The sequence below is a fragment of the Perna viridis genome, chromosome 12, assembly GCF_037379345.1.
Source record: "Perna viridis isolate PV_CMFRI_1.1 ecotype Kerala chromosome 12, ASM3737934v1, whole genome shotgun sequence".
NCBI classification, from domain to species: domain Eukaryota; kingdom Metazoa; phylum Mollusca; class Bivalvia; order Mytilida; family Mytilidae; genus Perna; species Perna viridis.
Window position 1 is genome coordinate 26,746,348 of NC_142456.1, and position 27,008 is coordinate 26,773,355.

Below are 27,008 nucleotides of genomic sequence, written 5' to 3' on the forward strand. Positions count from 1 at the left end.
ATTTTGTAGTAAACTTTTTTCATCCAAGGAAAATACGCAGCTAATGCAACATTATGCTAATTCGTGATAAAATAAATACTTAAGGAATTTTCAACCTTTAGAATCGTGAGTAGTGGCTTTACGTATTCTGGCACGTACAAGTAATCTGTATATACATAGTGTAGCACTTTGGACATCAATTAGATAGAACTCGAGGATTTTAATGTGAAGAACAGATAACCTTTACTTTTACCTAATACATGTATAAGTAGACTTCCTGTTCCTGTTAATTTCACGTATGATCAGTCAATCAGTGATGGCGACACAATTTTGGAATCCAAATGCTCCACACCTGAAAATCAAAACGAAAAAGTGATCAAACACCATAGGTTGAATGAAGTAAGAAAATAAGAACTGGCTTAGCAGGATTTATGTGGTTTAAGAGTCACCGTTATTTGGACTATTTGATACGGACTTCCAATGGAAGCTAACTGTACAGTTCGTCGCCTATTATTTTACATAGAAGGGTGCATAGATGACGAGGAACTTGCCGGCGTCATGTTAGGGGTTTTTAGTGCCGCTCTGTGGACATTGGTGCATATCTCGTAAGTTTTGAATTCAGTATCGATGACATTTCAATTATATAATAGCCTAGATCAGTTATCAACTTACTTCCAGTGTATAGACAGTACTATTTCAATGGAAACATTTCTAGTTCTCGAGTTCCTATGATTCGCCATGCAACATCGTTGGACATGTCGGTCAGTATACTGGAAAAAAATCAACGAAATATTTCTTTCAATTGACAATTGACAGTCAATTCTTTTCTTAATCTGTTTTGACTCGTGAGTTTATGATCAGACAAAGGCGAGTGGTCGCTCATAGTTACATATACCATTAACACACAATATGGAAACAGGTCTGGTCTTTGTTCTTTCTCATTCTCAGCTTAATATTTTGACCTAACTTGGTAGAAATAATAAAAGGAAAAAAACTGCAAGTAATTAAATTTTGTTTGATTTTGCATAATTTCAAAAGATCGTCACTACAGGCTATTTAAGCTTCTGACTGCCATTTTTGAAATGATCAATCCCTCTGAAGCCACTTGTGCTAATGATTTAAGACTTCATAGTATTGTTGACCTCACTGGCTTTGACAAAAAATCTAATTTATGTGTGGCTCATCGAATGGCAGTGGCTACCTTAAGTTACCATGAAACTCTTTTTGGAAACACATTCTGGAGTTTGTGCATGTATTTGCTAAATTATGATTTACCAAGGTTTAGCATATTAAAAGGACACGTATGGTGTATAGAAAGGAAATTAAGAGAACCACGATTATGTTCGGTAATCAAAACCTTTGTCAAATAAATCCAGGGGTAACGTCTAGACCACAAACATAGACACACACAACAAAGACCATTTGGTTCTGATTGATAAAACAAATTCGTCAATCTGAGGATAAATTACTTTCTGACTGACCTATTTAAGATAAGCCTTTCTAAAATTCGAGATGCCAATATTTTGAAACTTAATGGAATTGGCCACTTCATTGCCCTCGACAAACGAGTCGACCATTTTATGAGATATCTTATGTAAATGTTCACATAAGATATCTCATATAATATATCTTAATTAATGTACATTGTATCAGATATCTCATTTATTACATGCGATATCTTTTATGTAATACATAAGATATTTCATATATTGAATATGATATGTTATATAATATATAAGACACAATCTACCTGCTATAGTATCTGCGATGCATGTATCTAAAAACTGCTCCCCCATAAACAAAACGTGAATGACAAAATATTTCAACATCAGACATCAGTAGTACATTTATTATTAACTGACTTTCGCACTGACAATCTTTAATTTGAACCAGAAGATATCGCACCGAACCTTCAGCTTCCACCAAGTTTAAATTATCTTAAACATGAGACACTAATATCAATTATTTTTCTTTAGGTTTTACACTCATCAGCGACGCAATGCTAAATTGAATCGTTACGTCATGACGTCAATTACAGGTCACATGATTGCTGATGGTTTAAGCTGTATCGGTGCTATCCTGTCACAACAAAAGTCATTGCAGGTACAGGAAAAGGATGTAACTAGGGTTTTTAGTGCTTACTTTTTGTGTGTTTCATTTGTTATTTTTCCATATTCTGTTTCTCAATTGTCATTCCCGGCTTTTTGTTTTGTTTTGTTTTGTTTTGTTTTTTTAATTTTTGTTTTATTTATGTACAAGGCCAGGATAAGTACCAGGGGCGGATCCAGGATTTTAGATTAGGTGGGGCACAGTTAAAATTTCGTCGAATGGAGCGAGGCGAAAAATTTTTTGAGGTTAAATTTTTGAAATACTCTTCTAGAGTAGGTGCAATGTCGATATCTTTTGTGGTAAAATCAGCAGGAAATTAAAGTTTCAACCTAAAACCGCCTAAATATACTTTGCAAATTTTAGGGGGCGCACGCCCGCCACGCCCCCGCCTGAATCTGCCCCTGAGTACAAAGGCTATCACTTAGATGTTACCGCTTAAAATAATGTAGTATTGTCCAGGTTTAATGATTGTTTTAACATTTTTCTCTGGTGCAAAGTAACTAACAAAAATATGTCACTAGTATCTCCCGGTCTTGACGTCGTAAACGGAAATGAATTTCCCATCATAAGACACGTACAACTGTTTCGCTTTCCGCCGGAAGTGTAAGGCATAAGGTTTTATTAGTCCATCAGATTTGCTTAGAATTACACGCAGCAGCTCTCCGTTTAACGAGAGTTGGTGAATGTCATTTGAATCTCTTCCAGCAACGTAGATATTGTCATTATAATCAGTCGTGATACCTTCCGAGCAATCTAAATCACTCCCTTCGTATTTGAATAGTTCGCCGCCATCTATAGTGACTCCATATACCTTGTATGTGTCACTGTAAACAAGAGTTCCGTTTAAACATGCGTGAATGTACCATATACGACCACCGGAAACCGGAACTGTATGTTTTAGATTGCCGCTAGCGTCTAAGATTCTAAAAGCACCATCACATCCAATAATCAGCTGGTTGTTGATAGTAGTAATCCCAGCACACCATGTGCCCACATTTGCTGTTTTCGTACCAGCAAAGGTTATGATGTTTATGAACTGTATTGCTTTGATTTCTGGGAGAGTAACAACGGCGTTCTGTGTTCCTGTAAGTAATGTAACACCCCAAGGTCTTGTTGCCAACGGAATTTCTTTAATCTTTCGACCAAAATCATCGTAGAGGTACATATGGTTATCATTTCTGTTGCAAACAAGAATTTTGTTTGTTGTTGGAACATACTGTATTCCGGTAATCCATACGTAGTCGAGATTCTTTCTTGGCTTAGGTATTTCTATCTTTTTCTTTAGGCGGAAGTTTTCATGCTTTAATGATTTATTCGTCCCAACTGTTGTCCTGGAAAATCGAGTTCTATTCGTCATCCTACTAAGTGGTAGCGGTGGTAAAGTTGAGCCTTCACGTACACGCAATCTGCTCAAGTCAAGAGGAAAATATTTTGAGGGCATCGGTTCATCGGTCGGTAGCGCCACTCTCGATTGTGTCGTACTCACATTAATGTTTCCGAAAGACTTTATATTACCCATCATATTTTCGCTTTCGTGGTACGATATATGTGTCTTCAAGGACTGTCGCTGGGCATCATTTACGAAAACTTCTTGCCCCTTTCTGATGTCCCTGTACTTTTGCGACATCAAAAAGAGGTTTAAATCCGACCCCATCGCTATCATTGTTTCGATATTTTTCGCCCACATTCTGTTGACTTCTTGTTGCTCTATTATATCATTGTGTTGTCTCTTCAACTGAAGCGTTTTCTGAAAGCAAATGCTTGAAACTTCTTCTTGTATCTGTTCGTGAAGACGGTCGATGTGCTTAATCACTCTCTCCCGAACCGCTGAAATTTTTTCCTTAACAACCTTTTCCGCTTGTTCGATATCACTAATCGATTCTATTCGGTCCTCTGCCAATCTTTGTAACATCTCTCTCATGGTTTCTAAACTTTCTATTGTCTGCTTCATATGTAACGATTTCTTGAAATTTTGTGCAGCGTCTTCTATTGGCAACATTTTCAGACATCCTCTATGATGTTCGGTCATACATAAACGACACAAAGCAATGTCATGGTTGATACAGTACAAGTCGATTGAGCGTTCATGTTTATTACAATTAATTGGCTGCAATGCGACTTCCGGTTTCAGTCTGAGATATTCTTCAATTGCTATGACGGAATGGCCTGTCGTAGCTTTCAGCTTTTCATGCACCTTTCGGCAGTCATGACAAAGATTTTCGGAACACTCACCACACCACCAAAATGCAATATCGGATCCTTCCGCGCGTTTACATGCGTCACACTCTATGCGTTCTTGTCCCATTTCTGTAACATAAAATTAAAAATAATTAGCATATTATTCGTGTCATTAAGAGATACATACATATTAGATATTAAAATGTAACGGTTATTGGTGGTGTAGGAGAGATGAAAACGGTTACTGCGGATTATATTGTACTAGTAAAATGGATACAGATATGACAGTTGCTATGGTAGCCCATTGAGTTGTATTTTCATAGTTGTATTTGTTTGTTACTGAAAATGCGCACACATTAAACTTGAATTCCAAAACATTGTTATTATTCAGCCGTTTAAAGTGGTAAACCACATGAATTGTGCAAGGTGTTATGTGAATATATTCTCCGAAAAGTTGTGAGTCCGTCCGTCCTCTGACGGTTTCCAGATAATAACTTAAGTTCGAATTGCAGTTTGATCGGCTTATTTTTTTAAAAAAAGGTAGGGCCATTTTAAGTGGTTTTTATCCCCAAACTTCTAATGGAACATGGCGGGGTGTCATGTAATGTCCCACTAGACGTCATAATTTTAATGTTATTTTCGGGGCTCTTTGTAAGATTTGCACAGTAACCGTTTTTACAATATGTTCACAATCCAGCTAGATATAAAGAAAGTCAACATACCTCAAGTATTATCCGAATTTCATATATCAACATGTGTTCAATTATCACATGGAATGGTAACTACGGTATGTCGTTCTGGGACGTGGTTCGTCATTGTTTTATACAAATAGGTCTTCAATTAATAAGCACGTGTTTTAAATTTGGCAAATATTCGATAGATTGAATTTCATCACTTTTGACTATGTTAAATCGATTGTTTCATTAGTTCAAATGGAGAAAATTAATATCAAAATTAAATTACTTCTCGGTTGAATGATAATCATAAAAACAAAGGGTTTTGGTATTTGACACAGCTTGGTGACACTGTTTGTAAATACCGTTACTAAACCTGTCTAATCCAAGACCTGATTTTTTCAGCAGCTATCAATAAATGACATGTATGAGAGGTTGATTTTGTAGACTAAGTTCTGTGTAGTATTGTTTATTCTTGAACAGAATTATACAGAAATCAGTTATTGTTTTTAAAAACTGTATATCAATGCAACTTGTCTAATTCGGCAAACAAATCTGGTCCTTATTAATGTACAATGTAACTCACAGACTGGGACGGATCCAGGTACAGGAGATCCTCTCGCTGCCTCTTGTTAATTCCGTGCCCTATTTTTGGCAAAATGGTCAAATAATAGACTGGAACCCATCTGGACCCCGCCCTTGTCGAAATCGCAAGATCCGACTTCTGTCATCCTCCTCATATATAACCATCTTTCTCCCGAAATTTTGTATTTTCATTGAGTGTATTTAATATGTTTAAATTCGTATTATTTCAGGTAATTTTCGCCTTGTGTGGTACCGTGGTAAATGCTGCTATTGGAATACATTGTTGTTGTACAAGATATCCGAATATTGAAACTAAAGGTGCTGTATTCCCAAAATCTGTAATGAGTAAAATCTTACTGCTTCACCCAGAACTTGAGAGAGATTGACACACATTTTAATGGGATAACCACGTGTTCATAGATAAATATAAATAATGTTCTCCTTTTGCGCAAATAAAAAAAAAGATTCAGTTTCGTTATAACTCTTTTTATTTATTTTCAAATTGTTTAAAATTTGTGCCGAGTTAGAGTTACGTTTATCTTTTACTTTCAAATCAAAGACCGTCATTCCCCCGATATACTATAAAAACCTCGAAATTTTAAATAAAACAAAACGATATTTTACACATGCCAATTTTTTCCTAAAAGTTTGTCTGAATATAAAAATGCAACTGTACCTAAAAGAGGTGACTGCGCCAATCAAAAACTGAATTTAAAGTGCAAATATTTGTGATTTTCACATTTTCCTGATTTTCGCGACTCGATCGAATCACACAGTTTAATCTTGTCCAAACAAACTATTTTTATATTTGAATGGTATCTACTTGCAAGTCAACAAGTCAAAGAATTTTCACTGTCCGTCAAAAATGTATGTTTACGATTTATATCATCTTCATTGGCGGATTCGGGAGTTTCTGGGGGTCGACCCTCTCCCTGTTTGCCGGAAACTTTTGTTAAATTTCGTGCAAATAATAGGCAAAAAAATTAGCACATAATAGCCTGAAATCTCGTTTTAATTGAAAATACTCTGCTCTCTTTCAAAATTTCCTGATTTGTCATTGTCTTCAATGAAAATGTTAATGCATTTGACAAATTTCATGTTGATATCATATCATCGATATTTTCAGGTTCAACAATAGATGTTGTCCAGAAGAAGCCCGTGACAGACCGATGTCATTGTCTGTGTTCAGTTTTCTTCCTTGTCTTGTGTTTGATGTTCATCACCATGTGTATCACAGAGTACCTTACCATATCGGATGATCAAATCATATACCATAACTCTTCAAAGGTATCTACAAATAAAAAAAAATCAAATGAAATATAATGTTAGACAGAAATTAACTAGAACGCGACGTGTGAACACATAAAAATGCACTGATAAAAATCAATGCAGTAACGAACTCAGGGTCGGAACCGTCCGGAAATTCGTGCAAAATTTCGGCAAAATAAGCAGATATTAGCCTGGAATTCCCAAATGTAAACACCTTGTTATATGTTTTGTTACGAGTTAAAGTGGAGTGTTTTTTTTTTTATCTTTTTTCAGGTAGTAATACCAATCTGCTCGACTAGGTGACTGTGTTAAAACCATTTTATGTTTCAAAGATATATTTAAAAGTAACATCTTTTTAGATATTGATCAACATACATGTACATGTATTATTGTGTTTATTCGCATACAATGTAAACCAAGCTCTTAACAAACCAAAATAGTCACTACCAAGTTGTTCCCTTTGTTTATATACATTTTTCTACCACGGAGCGGTAAGTGATGAAAGTGTCCGTCCTGCCCTCTGTCCGTTCGATTAATACATTACAGTGATTGATTATTTTCAAATACAAATACAATTGTTTATGCAAGTTTATCCTGTTTCAACTCCCTACAAGTACAATACAATATACACATGTTACACTTATGCTACATGATTTTTTTTCACTATGGAATGCGACATGTATGCAATGTACTGATGTACGATACACATAGAAAATTAATACATTGAATAGTGCGTACACGACAAGTAATGGGGGTTCATACGGTAGGTCCATGTATACAGGCGCGGATCAAGAGATTTTGGAAAGGGTGGGATTTCCTCGAAAAAGAGGCTGCCGGCTCGGAGTTGCCCTTTTTTGCGTGAAATCAACAAAGTTTTCCAAAAAGGTGGTTCCAAACAAAGTAACCAACCTCTACCCCGATCAGCCACTAGTTTATACAATGTAACATTTGCCTTACAGTGCCTTATTTTAAAAGTCGGGTTAGGTAGGTAAACGAAGAATAGAACAACTGAAAAATTCATAAAAGTAAAGGATTAAAAAAACGGATATCGTACAAAAATCGTCGTTTCAAGATCAAGCACACATAGATAAGTCGGAAAATTTGAAAACGCCAATATTGTGGAAGTAATAAGGCTTTAATAAACAAAAAAAAAACAAAAAAAAATTGAAATTTCATGACAACAATAGATTTTCCCATTTACTAAGACGAACAATAACAATATGTTTAATTTAGTTTCAGCCGTATATGCACACAGTACTTACCATAGGGTATGTGTTAGGAACACTTAGTGCGCTGTCCTACTGGTTGTCAAAGTTTTATGAAGTTGTAGAGTCGGTATGTATTTTTATTAGTCATTATATAGTCACAATTACGTTAATGTCCAGCAATGTTCATGACATTCTCCGAATCTTAAACTTTCGTCATCATCTTGATTCTTTGTTGTTTCTACTGTATGTGCTTCGACCGGAAATCTGTCGTTCTGATTTACCTCCAAGGGATATAATTTGGTTATTGGGCATGATATTATTCCCGTATTAGTACGCCCAATGGCTGATCGAACTAAGCCATCATTTCCAAAGTTGGGTTTTTCCACGATACCCGTTTTCCACATAACTCGGCGATTTCTCCGTGAATTTGAACATTGTCTACGATTTAATCCTCACTGTGTTATCTCCTGTAATTTTGTGATATTCTCTAAGGGCAGACAAATATTCTGATTTCCACCGACTCCAAAAGTGTTCTAACAACATACATTGTCTTTGTGACTGTTTCCTCGCATAGTTTGCATCAGTTTTCATGTATTGTATATCTACAGCATTTATACTCGGGTGTAGAGTACACATATTTTACGTCCATATAGCAAAAATGCTGTGAGTTAATGGCTCGAGGTCATCTGGATCTAATGAAACGGTAGTTAGAGGTCGGTCGTTTTGGACTGATTCGATCTCTCTAACAATAGTTTGTAGACTGTCTAAATCAATTAGTGATTTTCCTAATACTATTTTTCAAACTTGTCTTCGTTAATTCTAAAAGTCTTCCCCACCATCCTTCAAACCACGGCGCGCATTATCCGACATAATGATTTTTGGTGTTGATTTTCTTCTACAAAATCGTCGGAAAGCTTGCAGAAATGCCTCTTTAGATAGATTTTGAACAAATTCTAAATGTATTGCCCTTGTCGACGCATACGTGACGTGAAGAGACAAAAGAAACATTTGCTTAGAACGTTCTCCTTATTTTTTACAAATAAGACTCCAGTAAAGTTAATGCCAGTAGTTGTAATAGGTGGTGCTTCTTGTAATCTTAGTTGTTGAAAAAAGTGGCGGGTCGGGAGCTGGAAATGATCGTCCGAACACCTTTCGAGAAGTTACACACTGGTGAAGTGTTTTCTTTACATACTGTCTAAGTACTAGTATCCAAAATGATTGTCGCACTTGAGTAACTGTTACGTTTGCTCCTGAATGGCAGGTTCTTTCATGGGCGTCTATAACAATAAGTTTTGTCAATATGTGGATGTTGGGAAGAATGTACGACTATTTAGTTGTGTCTAGCAACGGCGCATTATGTATTCGTCCACCACATCTAATGATTTCTGTCGTCGAGATATAGCCGTAGTTGCCGAATTCTGGGTAATGAATTGCGCGGTCTTCCTTTATTCCTCAGTGTTTGATATTCATGTAAAAAAGTGTATAGCTTGAGTATCACGTATCCATATTTTTGTATCTCATTCGGTTTCAACTGGCCTTTTATTTTGTGCTTGTTTGTCTGTTTTAAGTTGTCGATAAACCTTTAAACATATGATGCGATTCGTAAAAATTTATGATACGACGAATAGCGCTCTATGTTCATAATCATTTGGATACCTGATTTTGTCACGGATTCAGAATCATCCTTCGTCTGACATATTTTCGTATCGTCTGTTTCGAATGTAGACAAAGTTGTTTCAACAACAGGTGCGCTGGGATAAATCGACATGTTCGTTAACCATTGTGGTCCGTATGTTCACATTGAACTTGCTGTGTATTGCTCAGCGGTCATTCCTCGCGTCAGTAAATTAGCTGGATTGTCATTAATAGGGCAATATTTCCAACAGCTGGAATGTGTCAGTTTTTGTATTTCCTTTACACGATTAGAAATGAAACGTTTAAGCGTTTTCGTTAATTTTAGCCAATGCAGAACTATCTGGCTGTGTGACCTTATCTTGTTGTTTTGCAATCAATCGTTGATCGAATATTTTGCGCTAGTCGTGCACCAATTACTGCAGCCATTAGTTCAAATGGAGGCAGTGTGATTTCCTTCAATGGCGCTACTCGCGTCTAAGCCATTACATTTGAACTTTCTTTCCCTTGAAATACATACGCTACGGCCCCATATGCTTTTACACTTGCATCTACAAATACAAGTCGTTCAAGATCATCTGAGTTGTTGCTACTTAGCCATAGGAAGCGTGTGACATCCCCGTTCTCTTCACAAAGACTTACATGTAGGAACGCTTTTTCAATATCAGTGGTGATACTGAAATGATTTAATCTGAATCTCAACAAGATTTTTGATAAGTCATTAAGCATTTGTGTTGTAGTTCTGAGGCAGTCATTCAGACTGACATTTTCTGATGATATCTTACAGCAACAGTCGTACACTATTCTTACTGGTGTTGCACTAGAGTCTTTCTTGAATACCGGGTGATGCGGAATATAGTGTATTCTGTTCTCTGTCAAATTTGCCTCGTCACTTTCTTTCTCGATATATCCGCGACTTTTGCTCTTGGAGAATTTCTCCGTATTTCTTTAACATATCTGGATCCTTACCCAGCCTACTCGTCATTTACTACGTTAACTGATGCTGGTATGGTATTAGTAGTGTGACCTTTTTGTCTTTCATGTTTTCATTTTTGTTTGACTCAAATGTGGATTAGTTTATTGGACCATTACATATACTGGAATGGTGACTTCTACTACAATTGGCTGTAGATGCTTTTTTGATTTGCAATCAATGGCATGGCGATTTCCTAAGCATTTAAAGTAGAGGTTGTTGCACTTAACTATGGATACTCGATCCTCTAACTTTAGGATCACATACCTTGCTACAATGTGTTTGTGCATGCATTTCTTTACAGCATACACACGGTTTCTCTGTAATATGTCTTCTTTGGTACTTCACGTTGCTTCGTTGTGACTTAGCTCCTGTGTAAAATATAGACGTGGTTGTGTATTGAGTGCAAATCAAATTCAATTCTGATCCTCGTTCAACTTCCAGAATTTGTAACTCTTTCAATTCACTTCTTAACTCACTCAGCTTCCAACTTGTAGGACCATGTTCCCTGGAAAGATTTTCACGAACTTCAATCGGTAACTTCTTTATGATTATTGGCACTAACAGCGTTCCATATGAATTTTTGGCGTGACCTAGTGATTGTAACCCTCTGATGAATGCCTTGCACTTATCATAAAATGATCGTAGACTTGTAACTGTGTTCGTTGGTAATGAGATTTCTAGCAGTGCTTGTAAATAGGCGTCTGCAATTTTGTGTAGTTGCCTGTATCGTTCCTTTACTACAATGATGGCTTCCATGTAATTGCCATTTGTAGGTGAAAATCCTGGAATCGTATACAGCGCTTCGCCTTGCAGTTGAGATTTCAAGTAGTTGAACTTTTCAACGTTGGTCAGGGTAGGGTTGAAATGAACTGCTGACTCATACGAGTCCCAAAACGTGTGCCAGTCTAAGATGCTTCCATTAAAAGTAGGCAATGATATCTTCGGAAGTCTGTGATTACTTATTGTACTATATGGCATATTTCTACTGGTTTCCGATGCAGTATACATGGATCTCTGATATGGATCATTGGGATGACGGGCGTACATGTTCAGATGGGTTGTACTTTCACTCGTTGGATGATTGAAGTACATGTTCTGGTGAGTTATACCTTCACTCGTCGGATGTGTAGAAGGGAAAAAATGTGGACTCTCAACATTCAAAATTTCAATGGAAGATTGGGTGATGTTTGAACGGGATGTTTTCATCAAGTTTCAAAAAGTTTCTAATATGTTTAAGTTTAGTTTGTAGATTGTTAGATAATACTCATCTGTGTCGACGATTTCTGTTTCAACGTCTTCTGGTTCCGTTTTCTACAACATCTGTCCGTTCAGTTTTTCTAACAACTCTGTCTTCTCTTTCAGGTTCTTATAAGCAACTAACAAATCTTCCTTGTCAAATGGTTGGTCCTCCTTCGCTTCGTCGAATTTCCGTAATAATATTGTTATTGCACTCTTATTCCCCGCTGGAATTGCTTTGAGCTTTTCCATTTTCCGATTTGCCGAAGAATTTTGTTAATTCAGTGCAAAAATATTTTGCCAAAAAGGAGCAAATAGTCTGGAATCCCCATTTTTTTTCGGGAAACCATCTAGAACCCTCTATTTCAAAATTGATTGACCCGATCCCGCCCTTGATAGTACTATTGAAGACAAAAAAAATATTTAGAGAAATCTACTTATTTTTAATCCTATTTAATGTTTTTATTATATAAATAACTTCATTCAAATTTTTAACGCACCGCTCATGAATGTTATTGACGGCTAAGTTAGTGACGGCAGGCTTTCATGACTGGTACTGACAGCTAGATTCACTTAAATCTTAGCACCTCATTTTCTACCAAATTCAGTTTTATTCGTTCAGTTGTTTATAAAACATTCGTTTAAAAAAGCATATATTGTTCTTAATTTTCATTACATTCAGATGAATTTTATACTGTTTTTCAAAGAGGGCACCTTATTTTGGAAGGCGGCCATTTCAAAATAGAAGCTGTTTTTGGTAATCCAAAATAAGCGTTCAATCATGCAAAGAAAGGTCTAGATATCTGCTAGTTTTAGAGTCAACTTGAGAATGCCTGCGATTTCAGGTTCAGGTGTTTTATTACACATAAAAAGGGGGAGATTTACACGCGGACTTCTGGTGCAGATTATTTTACACATAAAAAGGGGGAAGGTTTACTTCGCCACATTCTAAATGTGTAAAAATGTTTGTTTGTGATTGATGATCCAGTCTTTTTATTTTTGTTTTTGTTTTGTTTTTTTCTGTATTTTTGGGGGAGGGATGGGGTGGGAGGGAAGGAAGGGAGAGCTTGGATGAACACCCTTTAATTTTCTGAAAGTTATGCTTCACTCAGATAAAAGGTGCATAATAAATTTTTAAATTACTCAAAACAATGGGTAGGGGGTTTACCAGTCATGCCAGTTTATATGTACACATAAAAAAGGGTAGGGGTCCGGACTTCGGGCGCAGATGTTTACACATAGAAGGGGGGAAGGTTTATCTCAGCACGTTCTACGCTTTTCCGGGTCTGGACATTTTTGCACCCCAGAAAAATGGTGGATGTCAGGTTCCTGGTTACCTTATTTCCCGAAATGGCAGAGACGCATGCGATTTGTTTTCCAGAATTGTGTTTGGACCATTGAGCTTACTATCCGTACCTGAATCTGTGTCTGTTTCGTCAAATTCTGATCAGCAGTTTTCTAGATATTTAAGTTCAAAATTTTGGCGTGAAAAATTGGAATTCTCAATTTGGTGAACATTTCGAAAAAATATGCGTCCACTAGAATTTTTTTTCGGAGTTCTGCATCCTTTGAAAAGTAGGGTTCCACTATATAGATATGCCACAGCAGATAATTTAAAGACATTTTGTGGAGATAAAGATTTATGGATATACACAAAATAAGCAAATAAAAAAATGTTCTGCAAAATAGATATTTATCAAATCCTTGCATTATGGAGATCCATGAAAATGATTTATACTCTCTAATATTTTGTCATAAAAATCTGTATCTATCGTAACATAAGGGAAAAAAACGTAAGTTTCAGTGACAAATATTGGGTATCTTCCCAAAATTAACTGTCAAAAGACAGGTTTTCTAAAATATAAGGCACTTTAAAACTGCTAGGAAAAGTAAGCAGGCTTTGTATTGTTGTATAAAAAAATATGTGTACCCCTTTCTGCTCATTTGTTCATGATTTTAATTCTTTAAGTGCGTGCGAAAATTTGCATTTTTGAAAAAACAGCCATCTGGTACAAAGGAGAGAACCTACTGCGGCAAAGACCTTGATTTAGGTTACAGACCACCAATTCAACCAATGAGCATTTGGAACGTACGCAAAAATAGTCCTACGCAGAAATTACCTCTGTTCCTCATAGTGCTGTGAAAAAAGTTCTCATCTTATTTAAAAAATTTAAACAGTTTCTGAAAGGAAAAACATTTCTGTACATTTTATAGGTGCATTTTGCTTCTTGTGGTGTGAAGCCTAATCTCCATAATGATTTCTAAATATACCCCTATCTTGTGAAAACACTGGGATTTCCCATGCTATTTATAGACCCTTCACTTCCGGTGACCAGTACTGCACTGCAAGTCTGCTAACCCCACATGCCACTCTGAGGATTGTGAGCTGACATATGTAGAATCATGCTGATATATAGTCCTCGGCAGGTTAAAGTTAAGGTAAAGTCCAGAGAAGCCATTGAATATTGTGAAATTAGCATAGAAGCCTATGGGAAGTGGAATTAGTGGTTTCTAGCCTTAAAACATACATTTTACACCTTTTTATCTTCACAAGTATTGCATTTATTAATGTACGATTGCTCTACTACCCATAATCAATACTTCCACCAAGTTTCACCTTTTATTTTTAAGTTTTACTAAATTAGACCAGGTCAACTTTTGAGTACGAAACAGTGCAACGCAATCGCATGTGTGTAAAATGCAATCTAACTTCCTGTCATCTCATTTTCGAATATTACAAATTAGATTTGTTATATCACAAAACAATCTTTTAATATTAAAAATTCAATTGGATTTCTAATATTAAAAAACTATTTTTGAATATTAGAAATTGATTTTCTAATATTAAAAAAATTATTTGTTGTATTCAATGACGATTTTTTTTAATATTAGAAAATCATTTTGTAATATTAAAAAATGTGACTGATTTTTCTAATAATACAAATTCATTTTCTAATATTACAAATTCAATTTGTAATATTACAAAATTTGTGATATATTTTAATATTACTAAATCAGGAATTTGTAATATTAGAAAATGTATTTTTAATATTAGAAAATGAATTTATAATATTAGAAAATGAATTTGTAATGTTAGAAAATAAGTGTTTTCTAATATTAAGAAATGTTTTTTTAATATTACAAATTCATTTTCTAATATTACAAATTAGATTTCTAATATCACAGAACAGTTTTTAATATTAAAAATTCAATTGAATTTCTAATATTGAAAAGCGATTTTTTAATAAAAGAAATTGATTTTCTAATATTAGAAAATGGATATGTTGTATCCAGTTGCGAATTTTTAATATTAGAAAATCATTTTGTAATATTAAAAAATGTGACTGATTTTCTAATATTACAAATTCAATATGTAATATTACAAAATGTGTGATATTTTATAATATTACAAAATGATTTTCTAATGTTAAAAAATATTTTCTAATATTAAAAAAAATGATTTTGTAATATTAAAAATTCATTTTCTAATATTACAAAATATTGATTTTTGCCTACTTTGGCTTGCCAAACAATGCCGATAAAATGAGGGAACACTTCGAAAAATCTTTTATCATGAGAAGTAAAATAATAACATTTTAATAGTTTAATAATAATAGTTTTAGTTGTGCTTGCAAGCCAGTCACAAAAGTCCCCTCATGTTCCCCCAAATTTTCACGAAATAAAAAATCTTGAATTCAGCACACCATTTCAAGCCGAATACCAAGTTTCATAATTTTTTTAATGTTTTTTAGACCATTTTCAATTAGGATACCTAAATTTTGAAATGGCAACCATCTAGAATATTCCAGAACAAGTGTTTTATCACACTTAGAGGGTTTTATATATCTGCTTAGTTAAGTAAGGATATTCCAATTTCATTTCCTTAAACTAAGGAAAATCTGTACAAAAAAAAAACACTATAATATTTCAAAATTTCATGTTTTTCATTACCATGGTAACGCATAAAATATTGCTTCACTTTTGTTTTGCATAATAAGTCTTATGGCAGGAGAATTAAAACAACGTTAAGTTTTGCAAGCAAGTCATATAAGTCCCCCAACTGGTCACTTAATCCAGAATTTTCTGTTCACAATTTTAAGCTTAAATTCAAAGTTTCATAAAATTCTGATTTTTTTTTTCAATCAGGCTACCTAAATTTGGATGGCGGCCATCTTGGATACTCCAAAACATGTGTTTAATCATATCTGGGGGATTCTATATATCTGCAAAATTAAGTAAAGATGTTCCAAGTCCTTTTCCTTAACCTTTGGAAAAACTATAGAAAATATGCAAAAATCGGTCATAATTTTTTTTTTTCGTTACTATGGTAACTATGGTAACACATAAAATATAAAAAAAAACTTTAGACGATATTATAGAGCTTATTAAACTCTACCACCATACACATTTTCAAGTTCCTAGTTACCTAGGTTTTCGAGATAACGCAATATTCTTTATTATGACCTATTCCTTTTTTCGGTCGAATCGCCCCTCCTTTAAATTTTTAGGAAAGCACATTTACATTATGTGATGAGATCCAACTTCCGTGAAAGTTTCGTTTAAATCTTCCAAGCACTTGCAAGTAAACGTGCGGACAGGCTCGCCAATAAAAAAAACAATTGAAATTAACGTTTCTAAGAAACGTGTAAAAGTCGCCTCCCGTTTCCGGATCTAATTTTGAGAAATATATCGTACATTGAACTGAAGATAATAAATCGGGACAGCGTAAAGAACTTGAATACCAAATTTCATTGAAATCGAACAACTTTGAATTTTTGACCTGGTGGCGACCTTTTAAAAAAAAGCGGCCGATACTTAGTTCAAATGATCAATTAGGCTATAGATTCTTTATCATGGCGGCTTGAAAAACCTTAAGTTTCAATTATCATCAAAATCGGACAACTTTGAAATTTCTACCGCGGTGGCGACCATTTTGAAAATGGCGACCGATACGTACCTCAAATTGACAATTGAGCCGCAGACGGCTTAAAGAACATAGTTTTCAATTTTCATCTAAATATGGCAATTTTTAATTTTTGACCGCAGTGATGCATTTTGAAAATGGCGGCCGAGACGCACGCAATTTTTCCTCGGGATTTTGTTTCGACAATTAAGCTTAATAACTACACTGTATACCAACCGTTTTCCATATAAGAGTTCAAAATTTCCGTTGCAAAAATGGTAACTTTCAGTCCGGCGGTCATTTTGAAAAAAAATGGCGGCAACTGGACATTTCTTTTTTTGAAGTTCCGCGTCCTTCGAAGTGTAGTTCTAACTTCCTGAAAAGTTTCATCTCAATCGGATGAGGCACTTTTGAGGAAAAGGGCGGACATTTTCAGAAAGTTTTGTGACAGAATAATCAAAATATTTAGACGCAGATTGTCAAATGATTAGTATTACACGGAATGGCCTAAAGAACCTAGTTATCAATTTTCTTCGAAATCAGAAAACGTTTAATTGTTTGCTGGGATGTCGGCCATTTTGAAAATAGATGCCCAGGCGTAGCTAAAATTGTCAAACGGGCTTCAGATCAATAACAGAGACGACTAAAAGAACATAAAATTCACTATGTATTCTTTATATTGTTATACCCCATGACCCCTTAGCACTATTTCAAATTCAAATTCAAATTCAAATTATTTATTGTTAAACACATTTTCATTAAATCGTGATGACACAATAATAACATAATAACATAATGCAGTGTATGAAGAAATGGGTTTCATCTTCAATTTGATTTAATTGACATGATTTGCAAATGCGTTCATTTGCTGGAATGTTTTGTATCGTCCTCTCTCTATTGAAAGAGAGTGGGTACTAATTCGGTCTTTGCAAATTATAGATCTGTCCGATTTGTATTTACATGTATCAACATGTTTTTTTTGAAATTACACTTGGTTCCCCAAATTTCACAGCCATATAGAATAATCTGGCTTATAAGCATATCAAATAGTTTTTCTAGCATAAAGCATTTCTCCATTAATATCTGAGAAGAGATGTTTAAATTGCCTGTATATTTAATTGTTAAACCGAGATAGCAATATGTTTTTACAGTTTTAAAAGTATTATCATTAAGTTTAAAACTATTAAGATGAGTTTTTCTATTTGAATTGAATATCATAATTTTGAATTTTGATGGTTGACCTCTAACTTCCATAATTCACAAAAATTGTGCAAAATATTCAATGAGTTTTGAAGACCAATTTGAGTACTAGATATTAATATAATGTCATCTGCGTATAGTAGTGAGTTAATTGATATATATCCGATAATGACAGGATCAACCTCGCCTTCACTAAGATTTGAAATTAAATCATTTATATATAAATTGAAAAGAATGGGTCTAAAAACATCTCCTTGCTTGACTCCACATATTGACACAAATTTCCTACTTAAACCTTGTTTGAACTTCAATCTACAAGAAGGTTCTTGATACATTGAAAGAATAATTTTAAATATTTGAGGAGAGTTGTTATTTTTCCATAATTTATAAAACAGGCCTTCTCTCCGAACTGTATCGAAGGCCTTTCTTAAGTCTATGAAAGCTGCATATACTTTTTTATTATTTGATTTATATTTCAAATAAGGCCCTTAAAATTGGGTCCAAGTGAGGTCCCCCGTTTTATAGTTGGAAAATTTTCCATCGACTGGCACTTCACTAAATTGAACTTGACCCCTACTTTTTCCGACGTAGAATGGTGGGTACGGGTCTCTTCTACAACGCTATACCCCATGACCCCCTAGCACGGTTTCAAATAAGGCCCTTAAAATTGGGTCCAAGTCAGGTCCCCCTGTTTTATAGTTGGAAAATTTTCCATCGACTGGCTTTTCATTAAACATTGAGTGAAATCGTTGATTTTGTAGATAGATAACCTTTCCATATTGAACTGAAATATTTTTATTGTCGGTTTTAAAAGAATTAAAATTTGATGGTAATTTATTGTTTACTTTCAGTTTTTGGTTATCAGATATGACCATATAATTGTTCGCTAGTAATAAATGATTTGTTTATTAGTGCTCAGTTCACCACAATATAAGGGCTCCAACTTTGGAGAAATGGTCGCTAGCTTCAGTCTAGCTCAATAACATTGAACTTAAATAGTTATGGGAAATTGATTTACTGTAGGTAAAATTTTGAACGAAAGCCCTACAATACGCCAATTATTTTGTAGCTATACTATTTGTTATTATGGTTTACATATCTCTTTTTGTTTTCTATTTTTAGTATAAGAGCTGCAGAAACAAAGGATCAAACAGCTGCATGTACCTGACAGCTATAACAGGGGACATAACTTATTTATTAGGGATTTACATACAAATGACAACCATTTACTACATTATACAAACATTACCGTGGACTTTGGCAAGGTACTGTCATTATTTGCAAATAGAACATAATTATGCACATGTAACTATGCAGGTCCTTGCATATACCATGTATACAATCAAAAGACTGAAGTACTGAGTCAATGAAGACTTCATATTTTGCTCTGTTTCTTACTGTACAATTGCATTTCTAATCATAAAAAGAATTGTAATATTTTAAACTAGGGAAAGTAATATTCTTACCATTCTATCTTTTAGAGGAATTTTTTTTCAAAGACCGTTTATTAGCTGAGCAGCCATGGCTTCTTGAGTTGAAAAGACGAATTGGGGGAAATGACTCACAACCTTTTCTTACTTTTCGCACACACAGAATTGACGATACACATTTACAAAATATACATGTTAATTCACTCTTCACTGAAGGCCGTGGGGTCTTTAATTTTGAAACGAATGAAAGTTTTAAGTAGGTCAATGAATGCCAAGACTACATCAGTTTTCAAAGACCCCGATGTAGCAAAAATATTGTCTACTATACATGACAAATATGTTGTCGTACCAGCAGACAAAGCCCAAAACAACATTGTTTTTGTCTGCAAAACGTTTTATATCCAATGTTTATTATCAGAGGTAGACGTAGAAAATAATAGCAGTGATAAGATCTACATTGCTACCACTCTTTCCAAAGAAGAGATTGTGGAAAACTGTAAATCTGTGCTATCCTCTTTAGGTCTCTCTACCAAGGACGATGATTGTGATTTACCGTCTATGTACTGGATTCCTAAACTTCACAAGAATCCATACAAACAACGTTTCATAGCTGGATCTGCAAAATGTACCACCAAACCTCTTTCAAAACTTTTAACTTCTATACTCACAACTGTCAAAGAGGGTCTACAGTCCTACCACAACACTTGTTACTCCCGTAGTGGTATTAATTCAATGTGGATCCTGAAAAATTCAAAAGATCTTTTGGAGACAATCAGTTCAAGACTATTATCTGAATATAATAGCATTAAAACCTATGATTTTTCAACACTGTATACTTCTATTCCCCATACTCAGTTAAAATCCCGACTTAAAAACATTATACATCGTTGTTTTTCCAAAAAAAGATGGTACACCTAGATACACATATATAGTTCTTGGTAGAGATTCCTCATACTTTGTAAGAAATAATTCCAAATCATCTTCCAAATATACAGAGGAAGATGTTTACAAAATGCTGGAATTTTTAATCGACAACATATTTGTCCAGTGTGGTGGACGTGTTTTTCAACAAATGGTCGGCATTCCAATGGGCACAAATTGTGCTCCTTTACTAGCTGACCTATTCCTTCACTCTTATGAGGCTGACTTTATAGCTGATCTGATCAGAAAAAAAAAAGAATATTGTTTGGCTAGATCCTTCAATCTCAGTTTCCGCTATATAGATGACGTGTTATCTTTAAACAATCCTAATTTCGAGGATTTGATACATCGCATCTACCCAAAAGAACTTGAGATAAAAGATACTACAGACACTGTGAAGTCAGCTTTATATCTTGACCTACACTTAGAAATCGATGGTAAAGGAAAACTATTGACCAAACTTTACGACAAACGTGATGACTTTTCATTCAGAATTGTCAACTTTCCTTTCATCTGTGGCAACATCCCTTCGGCTCCTGCGTATGGAGTGTTCATATCACAACTCATACGTTATGCCAGAGCTTGCCGAAACTACGCAGACTTTTTGTATCGCGCTAGAACTCTAACAAATAAGCTTCTGGAACAGGGTTATGTTGCTACAAGATTGAAGTCATCACTACAGAAGTTTTATGGTCGTCATCATGAACTAGTGGATCCGTATGGTGTATCCATCAGCACCATGAAAACTGATTTATTCAACGGGTCATAGTTTTCCTTTCCTCGTTTGTCTACCCCGGACTTGACTTTTTATGAGCAACTCGGCGGGTGTTATAGGAAAAGCAGAGGACGCTTACCCTACCAGTGCACCTGGTCCATGCTCCCAGTTTTTAGTGGAGGCCAAGTTGCTCATTTACTTTTGTTACTTTGTATGTATGATTTTAGTTACTTTATGTTCTTTGTTGTGTATGTCTGTTTTCCATGTCTGGTCTTTGTCCCTGGATTACATTCTTTTGATTACCGCTATAACCTTGGTTCACTTGATTACTCTTCCATGTTTCATGTTCTTTTTTTTTTTTTTTTTTTTTTTTTGCTTTTTTATACCACTTCACCACATAGCTTTTGCTTTTACTTATCATAGAATTGAAGCAAATATTTATACCGCTCCAAGTTCCCCCTTAGTCAAACAAGGACAAAGACTCTTTAGTTAAACCACTGTTGAATCCTGTGTCCCTGTGTCAAAGCATGTAAATTTGCCATTTCTGGTGTCCAATTACTTTCAATAGAATTATGACCATACAATCAGACAAAGCATCAACATAGTAGCTCACCCAAGAACTAAGAGAGTGATAAAATGGAGCAGCCCCGAGAGACACAAAAAGGATATTCAAGACTGTGATAGAAACAATCCGTATTTTCATGTCATTCAAACAACTTGTATCTTTCAGTACTAATGGACCCCATATATTTGTTTCATGGCTAAATCAGATAACTAGCAAGTCCCATCCCTATTGAATGCAATGCTGTCAAAATATTCTAAATAAGCAGAAACTGAAAACTTTTGGTAAATAACATTTTTATTATCTATTCTAAACTTAGAAAAAAGAGAGAAAAAAAGATAGCCAACGCAGTAAAATTTGTCCTTTTTCTTATAATTTTCTACATTTCATTCTAGAAATAACTGCGTCGGAAAAAGAATACATGTTACAAGTATTTGCTGGTACATACCATGTATGTATAGCATGCAATACCTATACTTTAGCTATTGTTGCATAATTATAGATTGATTTAAAAATTTCAAACCTCCTTAAGTTTGTAACATGAATATAATCATACATTACACAGAAAAAGGGTGAATTATCAGGACTATGAGCTCATGATAGATTCACACCTATTAATCATAAACTAACAGAGTACAAAGAACATTTTACAAATATTGTACATCAATGCAATAAAAAAAAATAAACAGGATTAATAGAGAAGATTTGACATGATGCTCGTCTGTTGAGATGCACGCGGGGTGACACGAAAGTACTGTACTAACGGGTTGACTGGTAGAAAAAAAAGGATTAATTTTCCCTTCAATATTAAAATATGTAAAACTTTGTCTCTCAAATACTATTTTCAGCTATTTTAAGTCTACATCTAAAAATTGTCAGGCATATTAAAGAATATATTTAGATTTGTCATGATGCTCAACTGGAGAAATCCAAGATGGCGGGATGACGCGGGGGTACTAGAGGGGCTACGGATACAGAAAAGAAATATAGATTCTTTCCCTCAAGATAATCAAAACTTGTTCGCAAATAGCATTTGTAATGAAAGAATTGTGTCTACATTAGGGAGTGCCTTCGTGCAGTAACCCACCTTATTTAATAAAACTATTTCCCGTTTGGCGTCCCCTTCAGCTTCAGAAACTTTTTTCTAAGGTCACATGATATTCATACGCATGAGATGGCCGGTGACTGTAACAATTTTTCACCACGTGATCAACAGTCAGAAGAAACAAGTCATTAAATAGTGCGTAAATATTACACGGATTTCTAAATAAAATGGAAGATGCGAAATTTCCCTTGCATGGTGTTTGATTAACTATCAATTTCATTGTTATTTTTACTCCTTTCCATTTCACGTTTCACTCTTTTCCATTCACAATGGTATTGATCGCGGATGCATGTGAGTGCTACCGCAAATTATGATATTTAGCAAGATTTTCATGTGATGCCTAGGTCAATTTCAGCCACTGTCGTGGCTTCATTGACAAAAATGGATTTTATATTAGCATTCAAATCATTTTACAGACTTCATATACTAGTTGCATAACAATAATATCATTTTTTTTTATATTTAAGGACTTATTATTTTTCATCGGCCAGGGATGGTGAGGGTCTCCTCATCTGTGATCAATGAAAACTGAAAAAAATATGAATCCCCCTTTAATGCTGATTAAGAAGAAATGATCCTCCCTCTAGCCCTTCTGAAAAAAAAATGAAACTCCCTAAATTATCGTAGTAATAGATATTCTTTTTACAACATTTATTCTTCTTGTTTAAATATCATTTACTTATTGAAACATATTTAGAATAATAATGTTTCCAGGACTTTGCGTTCCTCCCTGAAAGAATTTCTTTGCAATAAACTATGGACCATTTCCACACATGTAGTTACTTGATAATATCAATATTTTGGAAAATAAAGGTCTCAATGTCGAAGTCACTTGAAAAAAAAGAGAATCTGATACAAATTTTATCGCTTAGACAACAAACCCCACCTCTTTTTTCTTTGCTTGGCAGAAATACATTTATTTGAACATAGAGGGAACGAAGGTTTTTCCTCTCTCAAAATTTGCCTAAAGCGAGATAGTGCATCCAAGAAAACAGTAAAATCACTGACCCACTTCCAAGAAAAAAACACACATACATCTGTCTTCTTTTGGTAATTACACTATAAGTTATTCCAAAATGACACCTTTTAATTTTCTACAGCCCTTTTGTTATTTTCTTTAAAAAGTGATTTTTTTTTCATTTCTACATAAAAAAATTTTAAAAAAATTACCCCATTAATAATTGAGTGAAAAAAATATGACCCTCCCCCCTTTCGGGATTGAGGAACCCCCCACTCTTGCCGGTGAAATATTATACATAGTATGCCCCTATATTTCATATTTTCATAGGACGTTGAAAAGAATTTAGGACTTCTCCAATCTAGGCCATTATTAAAAGAACACTCAAGGGAACCAAGATTCGAGCGGAAATCGAAAGATTATATTCCAGGGATAAAGACTTGACAGTAAAAATAGACACACAGCAAAGGACGTGAAATAACCAATATAACATGTACAAAGGAACAAAAGTAAATGAGCAGCACGGACTCCACTAAAAACTGGGAGCATGGAACAAGTGAGCGTCCGCTGCTTTTCAAGAAAAGTGACATTTATATCTATCCGGTGGCTTTTACTTACTAGTCATTAAATTTCTGTGCGAGTTTTTTTTTCCGCCGTACAATTTCAAAGTAATTTTTCTTACAAAAAATCGGGCTTTAAAACATTAAAAAAACAAAAGTCACGCTAAATATGTTTATAAGTCATGCGGAATTAGTGCTTTTTATTTGTATAGTTACGGAAATGTAATGCAACCTTCATTTCATTATTATAACAATTTTATATTTTTCAGAATGGGGTTGATAGGCATTCACATTGGCGTATCCTTTCAAATAGACATTATAGCATGATGCAAGATATATGTAATCAAGAGGGATGGCTTAAGTGATAACAGAAAAACAACCTGAAAAGTCCTAGTATAATCATTAATTGAAATATGCAATTAGCTTGTAAATGACGAGTCTTTCAAATGCATAAAATCAAAATCCAACGATTTAAAACAATATTTGTTTGAACAAGAATGTGTACAAAAATTATGACACAATATAAATATTCGGGGAATCGGAATCAATATATATTAATTTGTTTCCATAAATCATGTTTATTTTGTTCATTCCCAATTATTACCTTAACATAGTTCAGATTATTTTTCAAAGAAGATGGTCAAATCGACAACAAATTGAAAAAGATAAAGTGGAATTATTAAAAAAGTTAGTACACATGTAATTAACCTAGTTAGTTAAACTGTATTTTCCTAGTGCGTCGCTCTATTAAATTAAATGCAATACATTTTTTGTAAGTTGTGTAGTGTTACGGTTTAGTAGGATTTTTTTCCCTTCTCGAAATGTTTTAATGGATTTGCTAATATAATTATGAGTTACATATGAATCGCTCTCGGATTTTTTCCCTTTACATCAACACAAAAAAAAACATAAGAAACCGAGACAGTTTTACAAACAGAACAATCTGTCAAATCAAAACAATCGAAAAATAATTTTTAAGGAAGAAATCTTTATTCGAAGCCTTAGTAACCAAGAAGAATTGTTAGTGGCTCTCAGCTTTTGAAATTCTCTTTAAAGGAGCAGAAAATCGGATGATTCTGACTGGTCAGATGATAGCAGTATTGTAATGTGTGGAACATGTGACTTACAGACCAGTGTAAAACAAATGATTTGTAATGAATCGCCCTGGTTTCCTAAGGACCTTGGTAATCAAGAAAAGGATAATGTAAGCACAAATTAGAATGTGTATAATATGGCATTTTCACACTTGAAATTTCGTGCATATACATGTTTCCGTTTCTTTTTATTACCGTAATGCGAAAAAGCAGGGGCAGATTCAGGCGGGGCATGGCAGGCGTGCGTCCCCCTAAATTTGCAAAGCATGAGTTGTCAGGGGTAGATTTAGGTTAAAACTTTAATTTCTTGCTAATTTTACCACAAAAGATATCTACATAGCAACCACTCTAGAAGAATATTTCAAAAATTTAAGCTAAAAATATTTCAAAGAAATTTAACTGAGCGCCCTCAATCTAAAATCCTGGATCCGCCCCTGACGAGCCTTGGAGAAAGTGTCAGATTGAGTTATAATTTATAAGAATACACTATAAGAAAAATTGTTTACAAATTTGTCGTAGAGCATATTATATATGCAGTTTTTATGCTATGAGGAAACAATTGAAGATTATGCGGATGTGACTGTGCAGTGTTCATCCAAAATTAAAAAAGCTAGCATATTCTAGTTTCGGTATATATACCAGTACAAAATATGATAAGAACTACTCTATGTTCTGTCGTTTTAATCGTTCTAAAACATGCTTGTGTTTAGATCAAGCCGGTCTTAAGGGATTAAGCCAGTTTCATCAGACTGCAATTTATTTGTCAATTATAGGAAGCTGACTGTTATAAGGAGTTGAATATTGATCGAGATAAATCAGAAAAGCAACTAAAACAACCGGAAATAGAAACGCTGACCATCATGGAATCAGTATCATCAGAGAGTCCAGAGTTGGAGGTAGGCCTAATTTTGTTTTTTCATCAAGAGATAGGTGTTATCGGTCAGATGAATTAACTGATCTTGAGGAAAAATTAAAATAAATATTTTTTTATGAAGAATACAAGATGGATATTGTTTTGGTCAATTGTTTGTCGATCAGAGTTGCCAGGATTCCCAATATTTTTTAAAACCAAGCTACAGCAGTAGTTCAATGGACGCATTAACACGCTGGGCTCAAGGTAAAAATTGATAAATGAGAGAGTTCATGAGTTGTCTTCCTTACTTCATCATTCACTTTAATTTACAACCATCTGATTACTGAAATTACGACGTATAATGGCATTAATTTCAGTAACCATAAATAATTACACCATGTGTTCATAAAGGGGTATATACCATTTACGTGTGTTCTTACTGTAACAAGTACCGTAGTGACGGATCAAGAAATTCAGAACTAACATAAGTGGATGGGGGTCGCTATAGTGACTCTCCCCTTTTTTAATCAGCTTAACTTTTCGAGCATGACCAGGTCCCCTCCTTTCATCTGCATGTGTTTTTGTGTTTGTTTTGTTTGTTTGTTTATGTGTGTTTGTTTTTAAATATAAACGTGCTAAGTATTTTTTTCAGTGGGATTTTGAATGGTTGTCAGAACCGAAAAAGAAACACTCTCCTAAGGCAGATAAGGACAAACTTACAGCATATGATGGATATTACAAAGTGGTTGAATGGTTTAAGAAAAGCTGGGATATGGCACCTTTATCAGATACTGATGATTTTATTGAAAAGAACAATACTAAAAATGAAACATAAATTGTAAATAAAATGTTTTATGAGTG

The 27,008-nt window shown here is 34.5% G+C and overlaps 2 protein-coding genes across 4 annotated transcripts; one reads left to right on the forward strand and one right to left on the reverse strand.

The window, feature by feature from the left end:
• On the forward strand, positions 1 to 27,008 carry LOC148601866 (lysosomal amino acid transporter 1-like). Of its 3 annotated transcripts, none has more exons than XM_088555083.1 (11): positions 1 to 584; positions 1,956 to 2,082; positions 5,756 to 5,843; positions 6,652 to 6,812; positions 8,028 to 8,129; positions 19,072 to 19,214; positions 24,470 to 24,497; positions 24,820 to 24,887; positions 25,257 to 25,404; positions 26,068 to 26,190; positions 26,800 to 27,008. In XM_088555083.1, the coding sequence occupies exons 1-11, from the start codon at positions 460 to 462 to the stop codon at positions 26,980 to 26,982; spliced, it is 1,296 nt and encodes a 431-aa protein (XP_088411209.1). In that variant the 5' UTR covers positions 1 to 459; the 3' UTR covers positions 26,983 to 27,008. The 3 variants fall into 3 exon arrangements, with proteins under 3 accessions (XP_088411209.1, XP_088411211.1, XP_088411210.1); XM_088555085.1 differs by having other exon boundaries at positions 39 to 105; XM_088555084.1 differs by lacking the exon at positions 1 to 584 and adding an exon at positions 609 to 740.
• On the reverse strand, positions 2,538 to 5,061 carry LOC148601867 (uncharacterized). Its single transcript, XM_088555081.1, has 2 exons — positions 4,989 to 5,061; positions 2,538 to 4,395 (listed from the first exon to the last, which is right to left on the reverse strand). Exon 2 carries the CDS (start codon positions 4,391 to 4,393, stop codon positions 2,606 to 2,608), a length of 1,788 nt encoding a protein of 595 aa, XP_088411207.1. The 5' UTR covers positions 4,394 to 4,395; positions 4,989 to 5,061; the 3' UTR covers positions 2,538 to 2,605.

Coding starts and splice junctions, on each gene's coding strand:
- LOC148601867 (XM_088555081.1), bottom strand. CDS start 4,393: ATGGGACAAGAACGCATAGAGTGTGACGCATGTAAACGCGCGGAAGGA.
- LOC148601866 (XM_088555083.1), top strand. CDS start 460: ATGGAAGCTAACTGTACAGTTCGTCGCCTATTATTTTACATAGAAGGG. Junction 6,813..8,027: donor TATACCATAACTCTTCAAAG/GTATCTACAAAT, acceptor TGTTTAATTTAG/TTTCAGCCGTATATGCACAC. Junction 25,405..26,067: donor GTAATCAAGAAAAGGATAAT/GTAAGCACAAAT, acceptor TGTCAATTATAG/GAAGCTGACTGTTATAAGGA.